This window comes from Leptodactylus fuscus, chromosome 9 (genome assembly GCF_031893055.1).
Source record: "Leptodactylus fuscus isolate aLepFus1 chromosome 9, aLepFus1.hap2, whole genome shotgun sequence".
NCBI lineage: Eukaryota > Metazoa > Chordata > Amphibia > Anura > Leptodactylidae > Leptodactylus > Leptodactylus fuscus.
In genome coordinates this window covers 23,647,807-23,670,210 of record NC_134273.1, presented here as the reverse complement: position 1 = coordinate 23,670,210, position 22,404 = coordinate 23,647,807, and the positions used below count along the sequence as shown (strand labels likewise).

Genomic DNA, 22,404 nt, shown 5'->3' with positions numbered 1-22,404 from the left:
GCCACTGCAGTCCCCTCCCACACCATCGTGGGCTGGGACCCCATGGCCCCGCTGCTGCACCCCTGACCCCCTTTCCGCTCCTTGCTGACTCCCTCTACTCTCACTACGGCCCCCTCACCCGCGGCTCTCTTGTATATCAGTCTCCCCCTTATAATAGTCCTAATAGTCCCCTTACACGTAATAATTCTTATATATATATATATATATATATATATATATATATATGACATTTCTTAAAATAAGCCCCTTATAAATAAATAATTGTATTAATCATTAGAGCTCCCTTATATATAACAGTTCCACCTTATAAATAATAGTTCACCCTTACAATAGTCCCCCCTATATTTCATAGCCCTCCCACTATAAATAGCCCCCTATAAATAATAGTTTTCCCCCTTTCCAGAAAACAATAATGCTTTTATTCACCATACTATGAGCCCACAATGAGGCAGTCGAAGTCTCTCTCTGAAGTAATGACACAGGTGGCACGATGTGAGTTACAGTCAGTCCTCTATGGCAGGGCCGGGATTTTTCACCTCCCTGCTCTGTCATAGGATTAATCAGTATACAGAATACAGCTGCGGAGCCCCCCCGGATTCAAGTCTGATGCTCCGCATTCCAGAGGTCGTTTGGCGATGGGGATCCACCCTCCTCCTAATGCCAGCCCTGCTGCTGCCGCATATATACAGTAAGATGCCGCCTTAGTGCTCTATCACACAATATAATGCCCCCTCAGTGCCTCCACACACAGTATAATGCCCCCCACACAATATACTTTCACCTTAGTGATTCCCAACATTGTCACAAGAGCAGCGAGGCCATCGCACTGCAGCACATTATGTCCAGATGCTGAGAGTGTCAGCATATCATGTGCAGGAACACTGCCAGCTGAAGAAGAGGAGCGAAAAGAGAAAATAATCCAAAATGTATTGGCCATTGACATGTGGTCGACTGGCGGCCACCCTGATCCCTGGGGTCCCATGCAATTGCTTGGGTTGTATGGTGGATATCACCGTCCTGATACCAGTGTCAGCTCCCACATGTGCAGGACAAGAATGCTGATCCTAATGCAGCAAAGACCCAGCACTCAGGATACAACATCTCGTCCCGCATTGTCAACTGGTTAAGCTCTATGTGATTAAAAAAAAAAAACAGCTGTCCTTTTTTCAGGACTTCTCTGAACATGTGCTATGAAGTCAGTGTATTGGAATCGGATTGCATTAGAAAACACATTGAAAATAATAAATATAGAAATACAGCAATATAATGCAGAAATAACTTACCAAAGTCCCACAATGCACAGGATAACTACAACCAGGATTCCAGGAATAAAACACCTGAATCTCAGCATGTTCCTCCAGTTTTCTGACATTTGAGTCGGTGTTATATACAGAGAAAGAAGAGGTAGCACTCCGAAGTTATTGAGACAGGTGAGCCTTAGGAAGGACAGATATGGAAAACAATGTGAAACATTATGTGAAACAAAGATGTTCTCCTGAGTTAAACTTGCTATACGCCCAGGGGGAATCTTTCAGTAGCTGAGATAGCGGTGGGGCTGGAGCTTATGTTCCTCCTCCTCCTCCTCTTAGTGTTACAATCACAAGTTATATACACACAGGTACATACAGATATATACAGACACAGGTAAATAAGACACTGATACATACAGACACAGGTACGTACAGACATGGGTACATAAAGAAACTGGTACGTACAGACACGGGTAAATAAGACACCGATACATACAGACACAGCTACATACAGACATAAATACATACAGACACAGGTACATACAGAAACAGATACATACAGACACAGATACATACAGACATAAATACATACAGACACAGGTACATACAGACACAGGTAAATACAGAAACAGATACATACAGACACAGGTACATACAGGCACATGCAGGGCCGGTTTTAGACAAAGTGTGGCCCTGAGCAAAACTAAAAGCGTGGCCCCCATAACCTGACATATCAACACCATCATATTCAGTCATTTCAGAAGTCAGGGCTGCACTTCCAGCAGCATTGATATAGTCTCAAAAGATCAGGAATAAAAAAAAATTGCAAAGATATATATAGTTATAAAACGGCTATGTATGTACCGCTACACTGGGGAGAATTATTACCGCTATACAGACAATTACCAGACAGTACACATCACATATAGCCCAACAACATCTGTATACAAGGCACAGGTAGTAGACGACCTCCACACTGTGACTACCGCCATTACATGACATAGTACATCAAAGACAATAGCCGTGCACTACACAAACTTCTAACCTAATAAACATCACATAAATGAAAGGGTTTTCAGACCCCAAATTGATTCTTTTATAGTGATAACCTATCCACAGGACAGCTCATCGGCATGTCAGGAGCTCCCAGGGAACCCAGAAATTATTCAAAACACTGCTAAAGGTATTTGGTTGCAATTATTAACCTATGGTCTGGGCCTAAAACTACCTTAATGACCAGGCCTCATTTTTCAAAATTGACACGTGTCACTTTATATCGCAATAACTTTAAGACGCCTTAATTTACATAAGTGATTTTGAGATTGTTTTCTCATGACACATTGTGCTTCCTGTTAGTGGCAAACATTGATCAATATTTTTGATCCCCAGGTTTTCCCCCATATGAGTTGGTAGACACCCACGTGGATACCTGGGGACAGGAGCAAACTCCTTACCGGAGTGTAATTGAACATATTACCCTGATGCAGGACAGTGTTGCAGCGGTAAAGCCTTTTGTGAAGGAACATATGGAGCAGCCCAAATGGCTCAGAGCTGTGTCTATAACAGAATGGCTAAACTAAGAACCTTTAATCTAGGTGATCGGGTGTTGGTTTTAGTTCCTACGGTGGAATTCATTCTTGAACAAAACCAAACTAAGTCTAATGAGGCAACGGCAGAGAAGACCGTCGGGTTCATGCTAGAAGCGAAGCGCGCATGATCATTGGAGATGCTGCTGAACTAAGTGTAAGCCTGAGGCAACAGCAGAGAGAGACCGTCATATTGCGCATGCGCGGTGGTGGCTTCATGCTAGAAGCGAAGCATGCAATCAGAGATGATGATGATGCCGCTGCTGCTGCTAGTAGTGCCTTGTTGTGGAGCTGAAGAAGCGAGAACGAAGGTTACTGATTAGTTCATGCTAGAAGCGAAGCGTGCAATCTTCGGAGATGCTGCTGCTGCTAGTGCTAGTGCTTTGCCAAGGAGCCGAAGAAGTGAAGCAAGAACGAAGGTCACCTATTATGTCATACTTTGCCACTTTCTCATTCGGCATTTTATAGATGTGTGAAATGACGAATCATTTCATACATTGCTGGCTAGTTTTAGGCATTCTATAGAATTCCGGATTTCATACATTGCCGGTAAGATAAGATAAGATAATCCTTTAATAGTCCCACAGTGGGGAAATTTCAGTATGTTACAGCAGCATAGTAATACAGATACAGGATAATGCACAGTAATACATTCACCGGCCACTTTATTAGGTACACCTGTCCAACTGCTCGTTAACACTTCATTTCTAATCAGCCAATCACATGGCGGCAACTCAGTGCATTTAGGCATGTAGACATGGTCAAGACAATCTCCTGCAGTTCAAACCGAGCATCAGTATGGGGAAGAAAGGTGATTTGAGTGCCTTTGAACGTGGCATGGTTGTTGGTGCCAGAAGGGCTGGTCTGAGTATTTCAGAAACTGCTGATCTACTGGGATTTTCACGCACAACCATCTCTAGGGTTTACAGAGAATGGTCCGAAAAAGAAAAAACATCCAGTGAGCGGCAGTTCTGTGGGCGGAAATGCGTTGTTGATGCCAGAGGTCAGAGGAGAATGGCCAGACTGGTTCGAGCTGATAGAAAGGCAACAGTGACTCAAATAGCCACCCGTTACAACCAAGGTGGCCAGAAGAGCATCTCTGAACGCACAGTACGTCGAACTTTGAGGCAGATGGGCTACAGCAGCAGAAGACCACACCGGGTGCCACTCCTTTCAGCTAAGAACAGGAAACTGAGGCTACAATTTGCACAAGCTCATCGAAATTGGACAGTTGAAGATTGGAAAAACGTTGCCTGGTCTGATGAGTCTCGATTTCTTCTGTGACATTCGGATGGTAGGGTCAGAATTTGGCGTCAACAACATGAAAGCATGGATCCATCCTTCCTTGTATCAACGGTTCAGGCTGGTGGTGGTGGTGTCATGGTGTGGGGAATATTTTCTTGGCACTCTTTGGGCCCCTTGGTACCAATTGAGCATCGTTGCAACGCCAAAGCCTACCTGAGTATTGTTGCTGACCATGTCCATCCCTTTATGACCACAATGTACCCAACATCTGATGGCTACTTTCAGCAGGATAATGCGCCATGTCATAAAGCTGGAATCATCTCAGACTGGTTTCTTGAACATGACAATGAGTTCACTGTACTCCAATGGCCTCCACAGTCACCAGATCTCAATCCAATAGAGCATCTTTGGGATGTGGTGGAACGGGAGATTCGCATCATGGATGTGCAGCCGACAAATCTGCGGCAACTGTGTGATGCCATCATGTCAATATGGACCAAAATCTCTGAGGAATGCTTCCAGCACCTTGTTGTATCTATGCCACAAAGAATTGAGGCAGTTCTGAAGGCAAAAGGGGGTCTAACCCGTTACTAGAATGGTGTACCTAATAAAGTGGCCGGTGAGTGTATATTACAGATGTAGACACGACATATGCTGAGAAGATAAGATATACTAGGAGTCCATAGCAGCTAAGGAACAGAAGAAAGAAAGAAGGAAGACTTCATAGTCATATTCATTTAGTTTCCTGTGCGGGGTGATCTTCGCTTGGTCTGATGTAGATTATATTGCCTGATCGCGGTTGGAAGGAAGGACTTGCGATAGCTCCTTCTCACACTTGGGGTGAAGAAAGACGGTCGCTTACAGTGCTGCTAAGTGCCATCAAGGTCCAATACATGGGGTGGGACTTGTTTTCCTGCATGGAGGTCACCACGGACAGTATCCTTCTGTCACCCTCCACCTGTACTGGGTCCAGGGGGCTCCCCAGGACAGAGCTGGCCCTTCTGATCAGCCTGTCAAGTCTATTTCTGTCCCTGGTTGATATACTGCTACCCCAGCAGGCCACACCAAAAAAGATGGCTGAAGCAACCACAGAGTTGAAAAAGGCCCTAAGAAGTGGCCCCTGGACTCCAAATGCCCTCAGCCTCCTGAGCAGGTAGAGTCTGCTGTGGCCCTTTCTGTGCAGCGCCTCCAGGTGATCAGCCTAGTCTAGTTTATTATTGAGGAGCGCACCCAGGTACTTATAAGTCCTGACTATCTCAATGCATGTCCCTTGGATCTCCACCGGGGTCAGAGCACTTCTCCGTTTACTAAAGTCCACCACTATCTCCTTGGTCTTCCCAGCATTAATTCTGAGGTGGTTCTGCTGGCACCATTCAACAAAATCCTGGTTTAAGACTCTGTATTCCCTATTATCGCCATCAGTGATAAGGCCTACTATAGCAGAGTCATCGGAGGACTTCTGTAAGTAACAGCTGGATGAATTGTGCCTAAAGTCAGCAGTGTACAGTGTGAAGAGAAATGGGGCAAGAACAGTACCTTGTGGTGCCCCCGTACTACAGATCACAGTGTCAGACACACAGTGTGGAGGATGTCAGCTTGTGTAACCTCCATTATGTATTTGAGATGTGTGCTGACGGCAGCCATTTTGTGAGACCATGCCATGTGCTCACAGACTCCATTTTGGATTTTGAGACATCTTTGTTCAAGACAACTCACATCTTCCTCAGCCCTCAGGGAAGTGTGACCTCTCTCCAGTTTCTTATCCTATAGACATGCATCAGGGCTATTGTTACAACCTCTCCACCAATCATGTTATGCTAATTATCTGTTACATTCGTGTCTGAGTCCAGACCCAGATTCTGGATTGCAGGTTGCACCGCTAAGGAAACAGGGAAGGGAGACTATCCCTGGCACTACGGTTGCTAGCTAGGCCCTGCCTACGGGTGGCGGTCAGCTGTCCCCAAGCTAGTCTTGGCCCCGACAACTCCTGGCTCTCTAGCATGAAGACCTAGCAGACAGATAGGGCAAGAGCTATAGAAGAGCTAGGGACTGGGGTTTCTAAAGTGGTGACCCCTACAGAAATCCAGGTGCAGCTGCAGACAGACAAACGGGCTGGGAGGTGCTGGACAACAGACACTCAGCACAACACAAAACAAGAAAATGAGGAGAGGGACAGTGGAGAGGTGAGGAAAGCGTAAACACAGGACTGGGGAAAACACTGGAACCCAAAACCTCTCAAACCACAAAAAGGTGCCAGGCAAACAGAGCAGAAGGATAGGGTGGAGATGAAGTGTGAGGGAACAAACCAGATACAAACAACAGGCAACTCTCACACCACTTCCTAATCAGTTGGAATCTTCACCAAAACAATCCTCCTCCTAGAGCCAAGAATCCTAAGGTGTAAACCATGAAAACCGGCAACATGTGGAGCCAGCCCTCTTCCTTAAAAAGGCCCCAGAATCCTCCCATAGGATGATGGCAATATTAAACACCTGAGGTTCGATTCCTGGAACCTCAAGTATGAGGACTGACACCAATACCAAACCAGATGGTCCAGTGGCAAAGCATCCACCAGCAGAACACATGAGCCCGGATCAAATCCCCAGCCGAAACACACACACACACACACCAACATATACAAACAACCAGGTCACGACATTATCCTAGCCAAACCTATTCCTGTGTATGTAATGTGTTATATACTGCTTCATTGTCATTATTAAAGCAGAACCACCATTTACACCACAGCTGAGTGTAATTTGTGCGAGTCTCTAGCATATGCTAATATGTCTTTATTAATTTGGACTTCAATACGGTGATACTTAAAGCGAATTGCGCTCACAACAGTAACACATACATTACATGGTGCCGAGCCCCTTTCCATCAGCAATGCTCTCCACAGGCAGCAAAGAAGCGTGCCGCTATCATGGTGCTGCACAGGTTTGCACCACTGTCAGTTTACTGCTCAAAGAGCCGTAACAATCAGGTCAGCATAGTCTTCTTTGCTTTTTCGAAGTGTGTATTCTCCAAGTTCGTAAGGTGCCATCTATTGGCTGTTATTGGTTAATTCTTTTGTTTCTCCTTCCGCCTACACAGAAACAAGTCCCTTTACTTTTCAGTCAATTGCTTTGTAGGGGCATATTCTGTACTCTAATGTCATGTATGGTCTCATCTGTCCCTCAATGTCACTGCCGCCGCAGAGTGCATGAAAGATGAGTAACATTGTTTTTTATGTTTTATCACCTCCCCTAGGGCTCTGAAGAGACCCCAGAGTATAATAATAGCAGATTCATGCTGGCCATGTTTGGTTTGATTGAGACCGCTGGGTGAGGACTTGGGCTGCCATGCCAGGGAAATAAGGCTTGCGTGGCACGCGTGCTTCCGACCCCTGGTATATATATATATATATATATATATATATATATATATATATATATATATATATATTTAGGAGGTTATTTAGATTTTTTGTGTACATTCATTGGTTGGTTTGAATTAGTTGATTATTTATTGTATTTATATTATGAAATTTTGATTTAGTTTTTTTAATGCCCATTTATGCTGCACTGTCCTTCGTGTTTTTAATTTATTTTAATTGTGCTTAATTGTTAATTATTTTGTATTTAAATCCCACTACTCAGTTCATTAATACAGATCAATTAAATTATATTTTGGAGTTATTTATTGATTAATGTTGTATTAGGGAATAATTGTAGTTATTGGATTTTTGAATTATTTGGTTTTGGGCACCCGTTGTTTGTAGCGAAATTTGTATAAGACCAATTATCCTTTTTTTGTTTTGTTTTTTGATTCATCAATATTTTTAGCCCAGGAAACCCCTTTTAACTGAAATATGAAAAAATAAATAAAAAGACTAAAAAACCCTAACATTAATAAACAGTACTTTGTATTCTTGGTGCCACATTCCCTTTAAGGGGCGTTTGATAAATTGTCAGATTCCTGTAAGCCCCTTTGGAATCAGTCAAATATGTACTATGCTATACTCTGTAATACTGTTTGCACTTTCCCATGGCCCGCACCACTGTATATATAATCAGTAGAGATGAGCGAACACTAAAATGTCTGAGGTTCGAAATCCGATTCGAACAGCCGCTCACTGTTCGAACGGATTTTGAACCCTATTATAGTCTATGGGGGGAAATGCTCATTTCAGGGGTACGCAAAATTCGATAAAATTATACTTACCAAGACCACGAGTGACGGTCGGGCTGGATTCTCCTTGAAGTCTTCTCCCGGCGCAGCGTCCCCGCGTCTTCTTCCGGCTGGAATTCACTCTGCCTAGGCATCAGGGCAGGCAGAGTGAATTCCAGCCGGAAAACACCGCGGGGACGCTGCACGGAGAGGACTTCTAAAGGTAAGAGAAGAACCAGCGTTGATTGGCAATGTATAGCATTCTGCCAATCAACGCTGGTTCTGCATTGAACCTTAAACTTCGAACAGCTAGTAGTGTTCGATCGAGTACGAGTATTTCGAATATCGTAGTATTCGATCGAACACCTACTCGATCGAACACTACTCGCTCATCTCTAATGATCAGCAAAGAAGCAAATGATCAGTTAGTACAAGCTGAGGGTGACAGGAAGAGTTTAATGTCTAAAGTACCGTATAACACCACATAAAGGTATAACAAGAATTGTTTCTAGTTTCCTTTCACTAGAAATATAACTTTTATAGATAATATTACAGCATTTTAGTTTCTGATTTCTGTCTTGTTCTTCTTCAGTATTACGAACCGCTTCTTCTTGGCGAGATCTTTATAAGGTACGTTCGTGTCCCAGAGATATTCAGGAGAAAGGACCTTGGTAGGTTTATTGTCCACTAGATATCTATTGAAGTGAGATTCGTCTTGCCACAAAGCTTCAATATTCTTTTTCTTGTCCTCTATAATACCATTCTGGCATGCCACGCTGAGTCTGTAAATTTCATCCACTTTTCCACCATATAAAGCAGCCATGTAATAGAAGTCTCCTTCCCCATCTGGTATATATGCTGCAGATATTGGTTTTCGCTCATAAGTAAAATGCTGTGGTTCACTAAAGAAAAATCCTGGGTGTATTGTAGCTACCAGGTCTCCGAGTATTTCTACTCCTACACTATCATTGAATACCATATCTACATCAGCGCACACCAGGTAGTCTATCTCATTTGGCATATGCTCCTTGGTGAAGACTGTAAGGACTTCCATTCTTCTCATGGACACGTCCTGCCAGCGTTGGTCAGCAACCACGTTGTGAAGTTGTAGGATGCGACCATCAGCCATTTTGGGTTTAACTACTTCATCGACCTTGTCAGTGAACACATAGTAAGTAACTTTGTGACCAACCATGAAGTAACGCTCTGCAGACTCCAGGAATTGCTGAAGAAAGCGAATATACCTGAAAGGAGAACATTTACACCATTATTACTATAATAGACTGTAACCTGAAGCTATTTAGTAATGTTATGTTGTTTTATCTTACAGAAAGATTATGAGATCAAGAATTGTATATAATATTTCTCATTTTGATTATTTCTGGAGCAGTCTTCTGTAGGCGGGTGACAGTTTGGGTATGGGTATCAGGAGAATATGCAGATAGAAGGGTGAATCGGTGGTTGAGTGATTTTGCTTAAAAGTACAAATCTAAGTTTTTTGGGCGATTTTTAAATTTTATCTAAATTTTCTTGATTTTGCTAAGAGAAACTTAAAAAAAAAAGTTCATTGAGCTGACACCAGAATAAGTTGTTGGATATACAGTATTTCATGCCGGTGTCCTCATCCAGTGCTGAGCTGTGTTGGGATGTCTTCTACTGAACCTCTGGGTTTATTATTGTGATAGAGACTAGGTCCTCTGGAAGATCTCCTGGTTCTCCAGTGGGTCAGTCTACTCTTGGATACTAATCTAGTCTTTACCAGTGACACAAGCAGCAATAGTACAACACAAACGAACATAAATAACCACTAACTATCTATGATCTTATACAACAGTTATGTCTGCCTATTGCTAGATCAAACATCAAAATGACCCTGTTAGGGTTGAGCCGATCTTGAGATTTCAGGATCGTTTTTAAAATCCGATTTCCGATCATTTTCCATTCAAACCCGATCCCATTTCTGATCCTCATGCAAGTCAATGGGATTTTTTTAATAATCGAAGATCGGATTTTAAAAACGATCCCATTCACTACACAGCATGGAGTCCAAAAATTTAACGCTTTAATTTTTAGACTCCACGCTGTGTAGTGATTAAAAAAAATCCTCTGGCTACTTAGTCCCCCCTGGTGTCCACTTACCTGCACAGATCACTGCCACTCCCCATTGTTCTCGCTCCTCTTCTCTCTCATTTACAGGCTTTCAGAGCGCCATGCAAGCTCCCCCGCTTCCCTAGGCTAGTGTTAGAGATGCTGGGAGTAGGCGAGGCTTGTTTTAGCTTAGGAAAGTGTGGGCGGGGAGAGGTGAGTACATCAATAACATCTCCCCTCCCAGTACCCACCCACACTCTCCTAAACCATAAGCCCTGCCTTCTTCCTAGGTCTGTTACACTAACCTGGGAGCTAGGGGCGTGCACGGTGCTCTGAAGGCCTGTAAATGAGAGAGAACCAGACTGAGAAGAACGAGGAGTGACAGCAGCAGCGGACCTGTGCAGGTAAGTGGACTATTCTGTTTCTAGTGGACTATACTATTCTGTTTACTCCCTGCTGTGCTATATACTCGGCTCTGCTACATCTCAGATGTAGCAGAGCTAAGTATACGGTAAAACAGGGAAAAAGCAGAAGAGTGGCAGGCTGAGTGGCACTCTGTGCTGCGCTGCTGTGAGATGACCGAGTACTATTCAAAACTGCCGTTTCGAATAGCACGCTCCCATAGGAATGAATGGACGCAGCTGGCACGCAGTGGATTAAGTGGCACAGGCTGTGTGTCGGCTGCATCCATTCATTTCTATGGAGCGTGCTATTTGAAATGGCAGTTTTGAATAGTACTCGGTCATCTCACAGCAGTGCAGCACAGAGTGCCACTCAGCCTGCCACTCTTCTGCTTTGTCCCTGTTTTACATATACTCAGCTCTGCTACAGCCGAGTATACGGCACAGCAGGGAGTAAACAGAATAATATAGTCCACTAGAAACAGAATAGTCCACTTACCTGCACAGATCCGCTGCTGCTGTCGCTCCCCGTTCTTCTCAGTCTGGTTTTCTCTCATTCGCAGTTTCGAATAGTACTTGCTCATCTCTAATTGTTGATGCATTGTTAGCTTTTCCCACAATGCTTGGCCAGTAGCAAAGCATTGTGGGAAATAACCTCCGACCTCGATCCCGCCTAAAAAGATCGCTCATCGGAATCCAATCTTAATCGCTCAACCCTAGACCCTGTTCAAAAATTCACATACCCTGGTGATTTTGGCCTGATACCTTGCTCAGAAGTTGACACAAAGGGGTTTGAATGGCTACTAAAGATAACATTCTCACCTGTGACCTGTGTGCATAAAAGCTGAGTGAGTTTCTGTGATCCACACAGACTGTTGCATCTTTCCTCCAGCCACTGACATGTCTGGATTGTGAGTCAATGGGAAAGGAAAAGAATTGTCCACGGATCTATGGGAAAAGGTAGTTGAACTGTATAAAACAGGAAAGGGATAAAAACAGCTATCCGAGGAATTGATAATGCCGGTCAGCAGAGTTCACACTGTGATTAACAAATGGAAACTCAGTAGCTCTGTAAAAACCAAACCACGGTCAGGTAGACCAACCACAATTTCGGCCACAAGTGCCCAGAAAAATGTTTGGGATGCAAAGAAAACCCCGCACATAACATCAGCTGAAATACAGACTCTCTGAAAACTATCAGTGTGGCAGTTTCAAGATGCACAATAAGAAGGTACTTGAAGAAAAATGGACTGCATGGTCGTATTGCCATAAATTGCGCAAATGCCACAATATGCCTTCAATGCACCAAACAGCGCAAAGACAAGCCTCAAAGCTTCTGGAACAAGGTAATTTGGAGTGATGAGACGAAAATCAAACTTTTTGGGCATTACATTTGGAGAGGTGTCAACAAGACCTATGATGAAAGGAACACCATTCCTACTGTAAAGCACGGAGGAGGATCACTGATGATGTGGAGATGTGTGAGCTTCAAAGGCACAGGAGACTTGGTCAAAGTTGAAGGAAAGATGAATGCAGCACGTTATCAGCAAATACTGGAGGCAAATTTGCACTCATCAGCCAGGAAGCTGCACATGGGACAAACTTGGACTTTCCAACATGACCTCGATCCAAAACACAAGGCCAAGTCGACCTGTCATTGGCTTCAGCAGAAGAAATTGAAAGTTCTGGAGTGGCCATTTCATTCTCCTGACCTCAATATCATTGAGCCTTTCTGGGGAGATCTCAAGCACGCAGGACATGCAAGACAGACCAGAAATTTATAGGAACTGGAGAAGAATGGGAGAAGCATTACCATCTGAGAAAATAAAGAGCCTCATCCACAACTACCGCAAAAGACTTCAAGCTGGGGTATTAAGAACTGGGGTATGTGAACTTTTAAACAGGGTCATTTTGATGTTTTTGGTTGTCATTATGATTTAAAAAGAGAAAACACAGAAGTTTGACAATAAATGGCTTCAACCAACCACTAACCATGAGTGGAGAAAATGTTTTTGAGATATCATTCATATTCTCTGAAAAAAGACCAAAAAAACCCTAAAAAACTACCGGGGTAAGCAAACTTTTTTGCGCAATTCTATGAATACACTAACTCAGAAGAAACTCAAGACTGAAACACTGGACAGGATGTTCTGAATTAGAAAAAAAAAATCAGGTATTTTTCTATCATCTCCATGTACATCCTTTCAGGGTTTCCCTATTATGTGATGTGCACGTATCACTCAAAAAACTTGACTCAGTACTATGAAAGGGATCTCAAGCAGTTACATTCTAGAATACTTACTTTTTGACAGCAAATACAAAGAGTCCAATTCTTGTATTACTGTGTTGTTTATCTAAAATGCTCAAGTCATATGTTCCATCCCAGACGATTGGGGCAAGCCAGGGAGTAAGAGCATTGAGACCCATGCTTCTATAAAAAAAAAAAAAGAGAAAACTTCAAAAGTAGGAGTTGCCTTTTCAAGGGGCGTGACCTTTATAAAGTGGACAGCTAAATATATTAAGAAGCAACGTAATATCTGACCCAGGTTATTACTAGTTAAATAAAGTAAATTAATACACAATTTTTATTTATGCCATTTAGGGATCACTATAAATATTCTGTTAACTGCTTCAGAAGCATGACATTTTTCAGTTTTGAGTTTTCGTTTTTTACTTCCTTCCAAAAGCCTTAACTTACTTTTTCCGTTCACAGAGTTGTAGGATAACTTATTTTTTGCAGGACAAATTGTACTTCCAAATGGCACTATTTACTATACTGTACAATGTCATGGGAAGTTGAAAAAAATTTCACAATGTGGTAAATTTGGGGGAAAAAAACACAGATGACCGATTTCCAAACCCTAGCACAGATCCTTCAACAAAATAAATTAAAAATGTTAATGATCTTAGAATATGGTAACTTACACTATTTGCATAACATTAAAATTATAAAAATTTGGTATCACCATAATAGTATCAACCCACAGGATAAAGTTGCAGGGAATCTGTCACCACAACTCTGCATATCAACCTACCTTTCAGATAGGTTATGGTCACCTGAATCAAACTGAGAGTTTGTAAATCATTGCCTCTGTTGCTGAGATATCGCTGTTTGCCAATATGCAAATGAGCTCTTTGAATCAATGACAGTCTAGCCATTGCTTCAAAAGGCAAGTGGGAACGCCCTGGTTGGGTCAAAGACCTAATTTGGGTTCTGCTGCCAGTTTCCTATCAACACTGTAGAAAAAAAGAAAAACTGGAAAATTCCTGTGTTTACTCATTTCCCACCAGAAAGAGGTGTTAGAAGTTAATTAATAACTTATAAGTACACCAAAATGGCACCATTGAAAAATACATCCTGTCTCGCATTGTGGAAAAACTGAACTTTCCTATTCTATAAACTCTACTTACGGCTAACTACAGTCTGGCACCTAAGGTTACTTAACTTTGGAGTTATCCTTCTTACACAAACAAGATGTATTTTATTATATCAGTCTGTAACTTACCTCTTATTCACATTTTTTACAAGCAGCTTCCTTTGGCAGTGCACCAGTTCTATCCTCTTCTCTACCACTTTCTTTAAGCAACTGATCAACTGTTCTTGTTTGGATGGAAATACTGGATCTGTTTTCTGTAAGCTGTGAATGAAACAAAATTAGAGAATAAAGCTTTACCTCTTTATGTATGTATTTATACTTTTTACATTAACAGGGAACAATAGATTGTATTACACTTCTCAATAGAAAACAGACCATGGGGCAGTTTTGTGTAGTCCACAGTTGACCTGTTACTGCAGATATACAGTTATAAACCTAAAGTAAGCCGAATACTCTGCAGCCAGGATGATTTCCAGTATTTACTACCTTTTTACCATAATCCCCCAGTGGAGTGAAAATGGCTTTGTAAGTCTCCATACACCTGTAAAGGGGCTCACTCATTAAGGAGTGATATTATCCCCGGTACCTTTTGCAAGCCTTTGGCTGCTTGTCCACAGTCATTATGCTCTCTTGTCCACTTGGCCGATGTTCTCTGCCTCTGCTTGATTCTGGCTGCTCTGAATAGAAACATGCAAGCACTGCTTTCTGATCGCTGAAGTTGTAGGGGTATAAATTGCCCATACACAGATCGGAGCACGTCTTCATTGTTTACGTACAGTGGGCTTAAATCTGCAGAATCCTGAAAGCCATAACTCTCTGAGATTCATAAAGCAAGGATGGTAATAGTTGATTATGATGTTAATCTGTTTTCCCTAAGTCCTAACAGCAATACAGTGCAGGGTGTGCTGTGTGCTGGTAGGCCCGGCGGAATATTTAATTAACATAAAATATGCATGACACAACCCTATAAGAGGGCACAGAGACCTCCCCTATGTGTTAGTACAAAAGTAAATTAAAAAAAAAATCTTAGGGAGGGAATCTTGTGCTGCTGTTAGGACTAAGAGAAAACAGATTAACATCATAATCAATGATTTACTTAGGTCCTACCAGCAGCACAATGCAGGGTTGTAGCAAGTAATCCCCTTAGGGAGGGTTTTTTCACCTTACCAAATCCAGGAAGAATCACAAAGAGCAGAAAGAATAAAGGCCAGCTCCCACTGTGGAAGCAGGGTAGAACACACTGGTCTGAGTCTCATGGCCCCTTTAGGAAAATTACTCATTGGGGAGAGTTAAGACAAACTTTTCCCTAAACAGGCGGACAAAGCAGCGACCTATACTAGATGCATTGTGTGATCGGTCATCCTGTTCTCTGATCATCAGTTTGTCCGTGTACCATTTAGAGTAGATATGTTGGACTATTTTTAAGATTTCAATAAAATTACTGAATTCTTAACCTATTGAGGATTTTGCTGAACTCCATCTGTTTTCGTCTTTGCTGCATACACGAGTTCCCGGCTGGAGGAACCAAGGAGGTCTTCATGCGATTCCTCGGACGCCGTGGGTGTGTGAGTGCCAAGATATTACTTACTTACTATTTGAATATATGAGTTGGATTTTTGCTACTCCTATGGATATTATGTTGCGGTCATAAGAGGGCTGTGTTTTATCTTTTCAAAGTTTATATACTTTAAGAGTGGCTGGAGAAAGGCCCTTATCCAAACTACCCTAAAAGAAATCCAAAATCACCCAAACAGGAGGATCTGAAATATCAACCCCACAAACTCCAAGACTTGAAGATATTACCAATTCTATTACCAATTATTGTTAGTATCTGCCATGATGCAGGAAAGAGTCTTTAGGACAGCTTCTGACAGTCCACTAAATCTCCATAGAAACTGGTTAACCTCCATGCTGTCAGGTTGAACTTCCTCAGATCCTGGCACTTCTGAGCTCCTTGAGAAACCAGGTTCTGGGTTGGGGAAGCCTCCAATGCTCGACTCATGAGCATGAGCTAGGAAAACCAAGACCAGGCCAGAATGGAATGATGGCTGTCACAGAGACTTGGTCCTGTCTGACTTTCAGCAATGCCGGGGTATCATGGAAAGTGGAAGGAAGATGTATGCCAGCCTGAACCTCCAAGGGATGAACAAGGCAACCACTGCCAAGGAATTGTACTCCTGGTATAGTGAGCAGAACATCTCTACCTTGGCATTGAGCCTGGTTGCCATGAACTCCACTTCTGGGAGACCCTACTTAAGGGTGATCTGTTGGAAAACCTCTGGATTGAAAGACCATTCGCCTGATATGGTAGAACCCTGACTCAACTGATCCGCTACTATGTTCAGAGAACCCTTAATGTGAGCCGTGGATAGGTGGGACAGAGTCTTCTCTGCCCACAAGAAAATCAAACTCACCTCTCTGAGAGATAGGGACCTGGTTCCTCCTTGTTTATTTAGATACATTACCATTGTCATACTGTCTGAATGGATCTTGACAGCTCTTCCTCTGAGAAGAGGAGAGAGGTGAAGTAATGCCAAGTAGACAACCCTAAGTTTCTTCCAATTGGATGACGTTCCCGACTTTTGTTTGCAACAGCGACCTTGCACGGTCTTGTCGTCTAGATGGGCTCTTCATCCCGACAGGGATGCATCAGCAGTCAACGGGGTTCAACGAGACTGATTCCAACTTAAAGCCTGATTCCTTAAAACCTACATATGGAGGGGACGTAAATTACATAAAGCTTATGGGACTGCCATAGCTGAAGATGACATCAGGCCCAGGACTGTCATCGCAGTCCTGATAGATACCCAGTGGGTCTTGAACAGAAACCAGGCGGCGCCGCTATCTTTTCTTGGAAGGGTTAAGGAGATCTGCATCTTGTCTGAATCTAGGAGGAACCATAGAAACTTCGTCTGGGTAGAAGGCACTACCTCTGACTTCTCCCAATTTATCAGCCATCCCAGATGCTGAAGGAAAGAGATGGTTAACTGAAGGTGCTGGAGCAGACCTGATACTGACTGAGCTTTTATAAGCCAGTAGTCGAGGTAGGGAACACCAAACAGGCCCTGTAGCCTGAAGGCGGCAGCGACCGGAGCCACCATCTTGGTGAAAGTGTGGGGGGTGAAGAAATGCTGAAGAGAACAGTGACAAACCAATAATGCTCCCTCTGACCGGAAGTTTGAAAAGCAATCCTGAGAAACTTTCTGTGAGACAGGTAAATAGGCACATGCAAATAGGCATCCTTTAAGTCCAAGGTGACGAGGACTTCCCCTTGTTGGAGAAAGGATGTTACAGATTTTATGGATTCCATCTTAAAATGCTTTTTCTTTATGAACCGGTTTAGATATCTTAAGTCTAGAATCATCCTCCAGTTCCCTGATGGTTTTGGCACCAGGAAGACTGGAGAATAGACTCCCAAACCTTGTTCCAGAAGGGGAACCCTTTCTAGAGCCCTCTTTTTGATGTCATCCAGAATGGAACCTTCTAGAATGACCTGATGAGTCGCAGGAAGGGAACGGGTCATAATAAAGTGATCCCGAGGAGAATGCAAGAATTCCGTGGCATAGCCTCTCTCCACCACCTGTTTCCCTGCCAAACAGAAAGAAAATGGGAGAGACAACTCCCCACAGGAAAATCGGTCACAGGAAGCACCCCCTCTCAAAAACTGGGCTTTCTTTTTCTGTCTTCCTCCTTGGGAAATCTAGGCCCAGAGCCTCTGGAATGAAATCTAGGGTTTCTTTGAGACTGGGATCTAGACTGGGGTTGATAGCCACGACTCCGACCAGAAGGTCTAGATCTACCCCTAAAGGACTGGAGTAAGCTTTTACCCTTCCTGTCAGCCAGCCCTTCCATCAAATCATCAAGGCCCCTACCAAACACTTCTCCTGGTTCAAAAGGAAGAGGACACAGGACAAATTTAGAGGCGTTATCCGTCCTCCAGCGAGCCAGGAACTCCTAGCATCATAGATACATATGATGCAAGAAGTCCCAATCTAAGGCTCAGAATGAGTTTGGGAAATGGGGGTAATATAAAGTATGGATTTGCCCCTGTGCGAGGTCTTAAAAGTTTTCATAAAACAGACAATAGAGAGAGAAGACATAGTTTTATATCAGTTTGTAACTTACTTCTTTTCTACAGTGTTTAAAAGCAGCTTCTTCTCACACTGCTCCAGCTCCTTTGCCTTCTCTGCCACCTTCTTTGACCAGTCAATCATCTTTTCAATTTTATATTTAAATACATTTTCTTTTTGAACCCTGTGAATGAGAGACAAAATGTAAAGTCCCACTACAGTAGTATATACTGTAGCATACTATGCCTTAGCCCAGGGCCTGCATAAGCACCAGGCAAATCTGGGCAGATGCCAGGGCACATCATTTACTCAATCTCTCTGCTGCGATGTGTCTGCAACCCCCTTCTCCAAGTGATGTATAGTGCTTCTGTAATAGCTGGTATGAGAGTACTCGCAGATAAGTGATAGATAAGCAGTGAAAGTTTTAATCATGTTAATTTGCTGAAGTTTATAAATCAGCCCGCAGTACATATATTCTGCCCTGGGATTTATAGTACCTCTACCTTATTGCAGAGGTGTCAGTGAATGTGTATGTCTTTAGTTGTTATGAGGTATATAACAAATTACACTATTTATGACTTCATATTTTGGATATAATAATAATAATACATTTTATTTATATAGCGCCAACATATTCCGCAGCGCTGTACAATTTGTAGGGTTAAAATACAGACAGATACATTACAAAGAGAATCATTTCACACAATGGAACTGAGGGCCCTGCTCGCAATATATAAAGGTACATGGTTACGATGCAAGGGGAATACAGCTTGTGACATGGTTCGATTGGGCTTCCACATATATTGATCTAAGACAACATGTGGTTACACTGGCAGGCACAGGGGTTATTTTCCCTATGAAAAGTTACATTAATTTCAACAGCATGTGCCGCAACCCAGTGGAAGAGACCAGAGGATGGGAGTAGTAGTGACACTGGCTGTGCCACCTGCTAGGCCGGGCACACTCCTCACACACTCCAATCCCACTGCAGGGCTGGACACAGTCAAGGGGGGTTCTGCAGCACTACCTGATGGAGGTGATAGTGATATTGTTTTCCCCGGGGCACGCCTAGTTGGATAGGGGACCTCTCTACCCTGTGCCGGTGTGGTGTTGCTGAGGAGGGCCCTGATGGTGATGCAGGCAACGACTCCAGAGTCCAGAGTTGCAGTGAAACCAAGAAACTGTTTATTTTTTAACAGAAATCAACTAGTACAACCAGCAACTTAGCAGATGGGGTTAGCAGTTGCAGTTCAGGCCCGCTGCCTTGTTCACAGGAGGCTGTCCAGGGATGTTGCAGGCTCTAACTTGAAAGTCCTCCACTACTACTCCTCTCGTGCCACTCCCAATTTAGCAAGATGGGGAATCTAGTAGGGCAAGGAGTTGCTGACAGGGTTCTGATTACCTGGAAGCTAGGCCCGAATGTATACCTCCTGTCAGTTCCTCCATTGCTCCTCCTGGCATGGCTGGAAAACATCTCTCAGAGATGCTAAAGTATATTCCCATCTCAGGACTGTCTGTAGATGAGTCTGGGGCAATGAAAATTCCTCTTAGAGGTTGTGCTGGTGACAGTTGGAACCCAGTCTTGTACCTCTCCTCTCAGGTCAGGCTACTCACCCCTGAGCTGTGCAAGATGGCTGCAAACACTTGACTGCCTTTCCAACTATAGGGATGGCACCATAGGGATGGCACCATAGGGATGTGGGCCTTGGCGAAAAATAAGCCTGACTCCTCATCCTCTTTATTCCCCAAACATGCATGCACTACTGATCAACTGTATGTAATGTATATATGTAACTTCAGGGGCTGGACAATTGCATTTCTAGTGGATAAGATTTTGCAATTCTGCTGAGGGAAACCCACAGCATATCCACTATGTATGAATATAACCTTATATTTTTTCTTTATGCTGGATCCACTTCTGACTTTGGCATAAAAAAACCTAAACTTACTAAAAATAGAGTCCAATGGAACATTCACTAGATGGTTCTGTGTACCATCCAATCTGATAGCCCCCCCAAATAACACAGAACATACTCAGTTTGAAATACCATCATACAGATTTATTGAACACATTTATATAAAATAGAATAGGTTTTAGACCAACTGTGGGACCCCAAATGCTGATATACCAACAATGCCATCATATTTCCAGTGGCAGACCCTTTAATAAAGCTCCCTTTCTGCCCCCCAAACAGTAAAAACCACCCCCTATTATTCCCACACACAATTCTAATGACCATCTTTGTTCCCCTTCATCAGTTATTAAATCGCCTCCTTATATAATAATATTCCCTGCTTATCCCTGTATCAGTAATAGTCCCCCTTATGAATAATTGTCTTCCCATAAATAATCATTCCCCTATAAATAGTCCACATTATCAATATTAGCCCTCTTATAAATAGCCCTCTTAACAATAACACCCCCTTGTAAATAGTTCCCCCTTATAAATAATAGCCCCTTTAGTAATCCCCTCCCTATAAAGTTTCCCTCTTATAAATAAAAGCTCCCCTATTATAATAGTGGCCTCATATATATTTAATCCCCCCTTAATATATAAATAGTTCCTCTCTTATAAATAAATAGCCTGCTTTATAATATCCCCCTTATATTTAAGCTCTCTTATATATGTCTCCCCATTATAGCAGCCCCCATATAAATACTTTCCTCTTATATACAGTAAGCCCTTTATCTATAAGTTGAAAATAATAAATGTAGAAATGCAGCAATATAATGCAGAAATAACTTACCAAAGCCCCACCATACACAGGATACCTACAACCAGGATTCCAGGAATAAAAGACTTGAATCTCAGCATGTTCCTCCAGTTTTCTGGCATTTCTGTTGGTGAGATAGCGGTGGAGCTGGAGCATAACGTCCTCTTCCTCCTCCTCCTCGTAGTGTTACAATCACAAGTTAAACATACACATGTACATACAGATACAGGTATATAAAGACACAGGTACATGCAGACACACATATATACAGACACAGGTACAGACAGACACAGATACATACAGACACAGGTATATACAGGAACAGATACATACAGACACAGGTACATACAGACACAGATGCATACAGACACAGGTACATACAGACACACATACATACAGGCACAGGTATATACAGACACAGATACATACAGACACAGGTATATACAGACATACATACATACAGACACAGATACATACAGACACAGGTACATACAGACACAGGTATATACAGACACAGGTACATACAAACACAGGTATATACAGACACAGGTACATACAGACACAGGTACATACAAACACAGGTACATACAGGCACAGGTACATACAGACACAGCTACATACAGGCACAGGTACATACAGACACAGCTACATACAGGCACAGGTACATACAGACACAGGTATATACAGACAAACATACATACAGGCACAGGTACATACAGACACAGGTATATACAGACACACATACATACAGGCACAGGACAGACACAGGTACATACAGACACACATACATACAGACACAGGTACATACAGACACAGGTACATACAGACACACATACATACAGGCACAGGTACATACAGGCACACATACATACAGATACAGGTACATACAGACACACATACATACAGACACAGGTACATACAGACACAGGTACATACAGACACACATACATACAGGCACAGGTACATACAGGCACACATACATACAGATACAGGTACATACAGACACACATACATACAGACACAGGTACATACAGACACAGGTACATACAGACACACATACATACAGGCACAGGTACATACAGACACAGGTACATACAGACACAGATACATACAGACACAGGTACATACAGACACACATACATACAGATACAGGTATATACAGACACAGATACATACAGACACAGGTATATACAGACATACATACAGACACAGATACATACAGACACAGGTACATACAGACACACATACATACAGACACAGGTACATACAGACACAGGTACATACAGACACAGGTACATACAGACACACATACATACAGGCACAGGTATATACAGACACAGATACATACAGACACAGGTATATACAGACATACATACATACAGACACAGATACATACAGACACAGGTACATACAGACACACATACATACAGACACAGGTACATACAGACACACATACATACAGATACAGGTACATACAGACACACATACATACAGACACAGGTACATACAGACACAGGTAC

General features: G+C 42.7%; 1 protein-coding gene across 1 annotated transcript; it reads right to left on the bottom strand.

Annotated features, from left to right (window-relative positions):
* Nucleotides 1–8,792: 8,792 nt before the first annotated feature.
* LOC142218629 (histo-blood group ABO system transferase 2-like) lies at nucleotides 8,793–21,006 on the bottom strand. Its single transcript, XM_075287460.1, has 4 exons — nucleotides 20,918–21,006; nucleotides 18,225–18,353; nucleotides 13,025–13,153; nucleotides 8,793–9,477 (listed from the first exon to the last, which is right to left on the bottom strand). Exons 1-4 carry the CDS (start codon nucleotides 21,004–21,006, stop codon nucleotides 8,793–8,795), a joined length of 1,032 nt encoding a protein of 343 aa, XP_075143561.1.
* Nucleotides 21,007–22,404: the final 1,398 nt, after the last annotated feature.

What these genes read in the sequence shown, in the direction of transcription:
- LOC142218629 (XM_075287460.1), bottom strand. Translation starts at nt 21,006, where the DNA reads ATGCCAGAAAACTGGAGGAACATGCTGAGATTCAAGTCTTTTATTCCT. An exon ending in CTGTGTATGGTGGGGCTTTG is followed by an intron (nt 18,354 to 20,917) that starts GTAAGTTATTTC and finishes TCTCATTCACAG; the next exon opens with GGTTCAAAAAGAAAATGTAT. An exon ending in TTTGTATTTGCTGTCAAAAA is followed by an intron (nt 9,478 to 13,024) that starts GTAAGTATTCTA and finishes TTCTCCTTTCAG; the next exon opens with GTATATTCGCTTTCTTCAGC.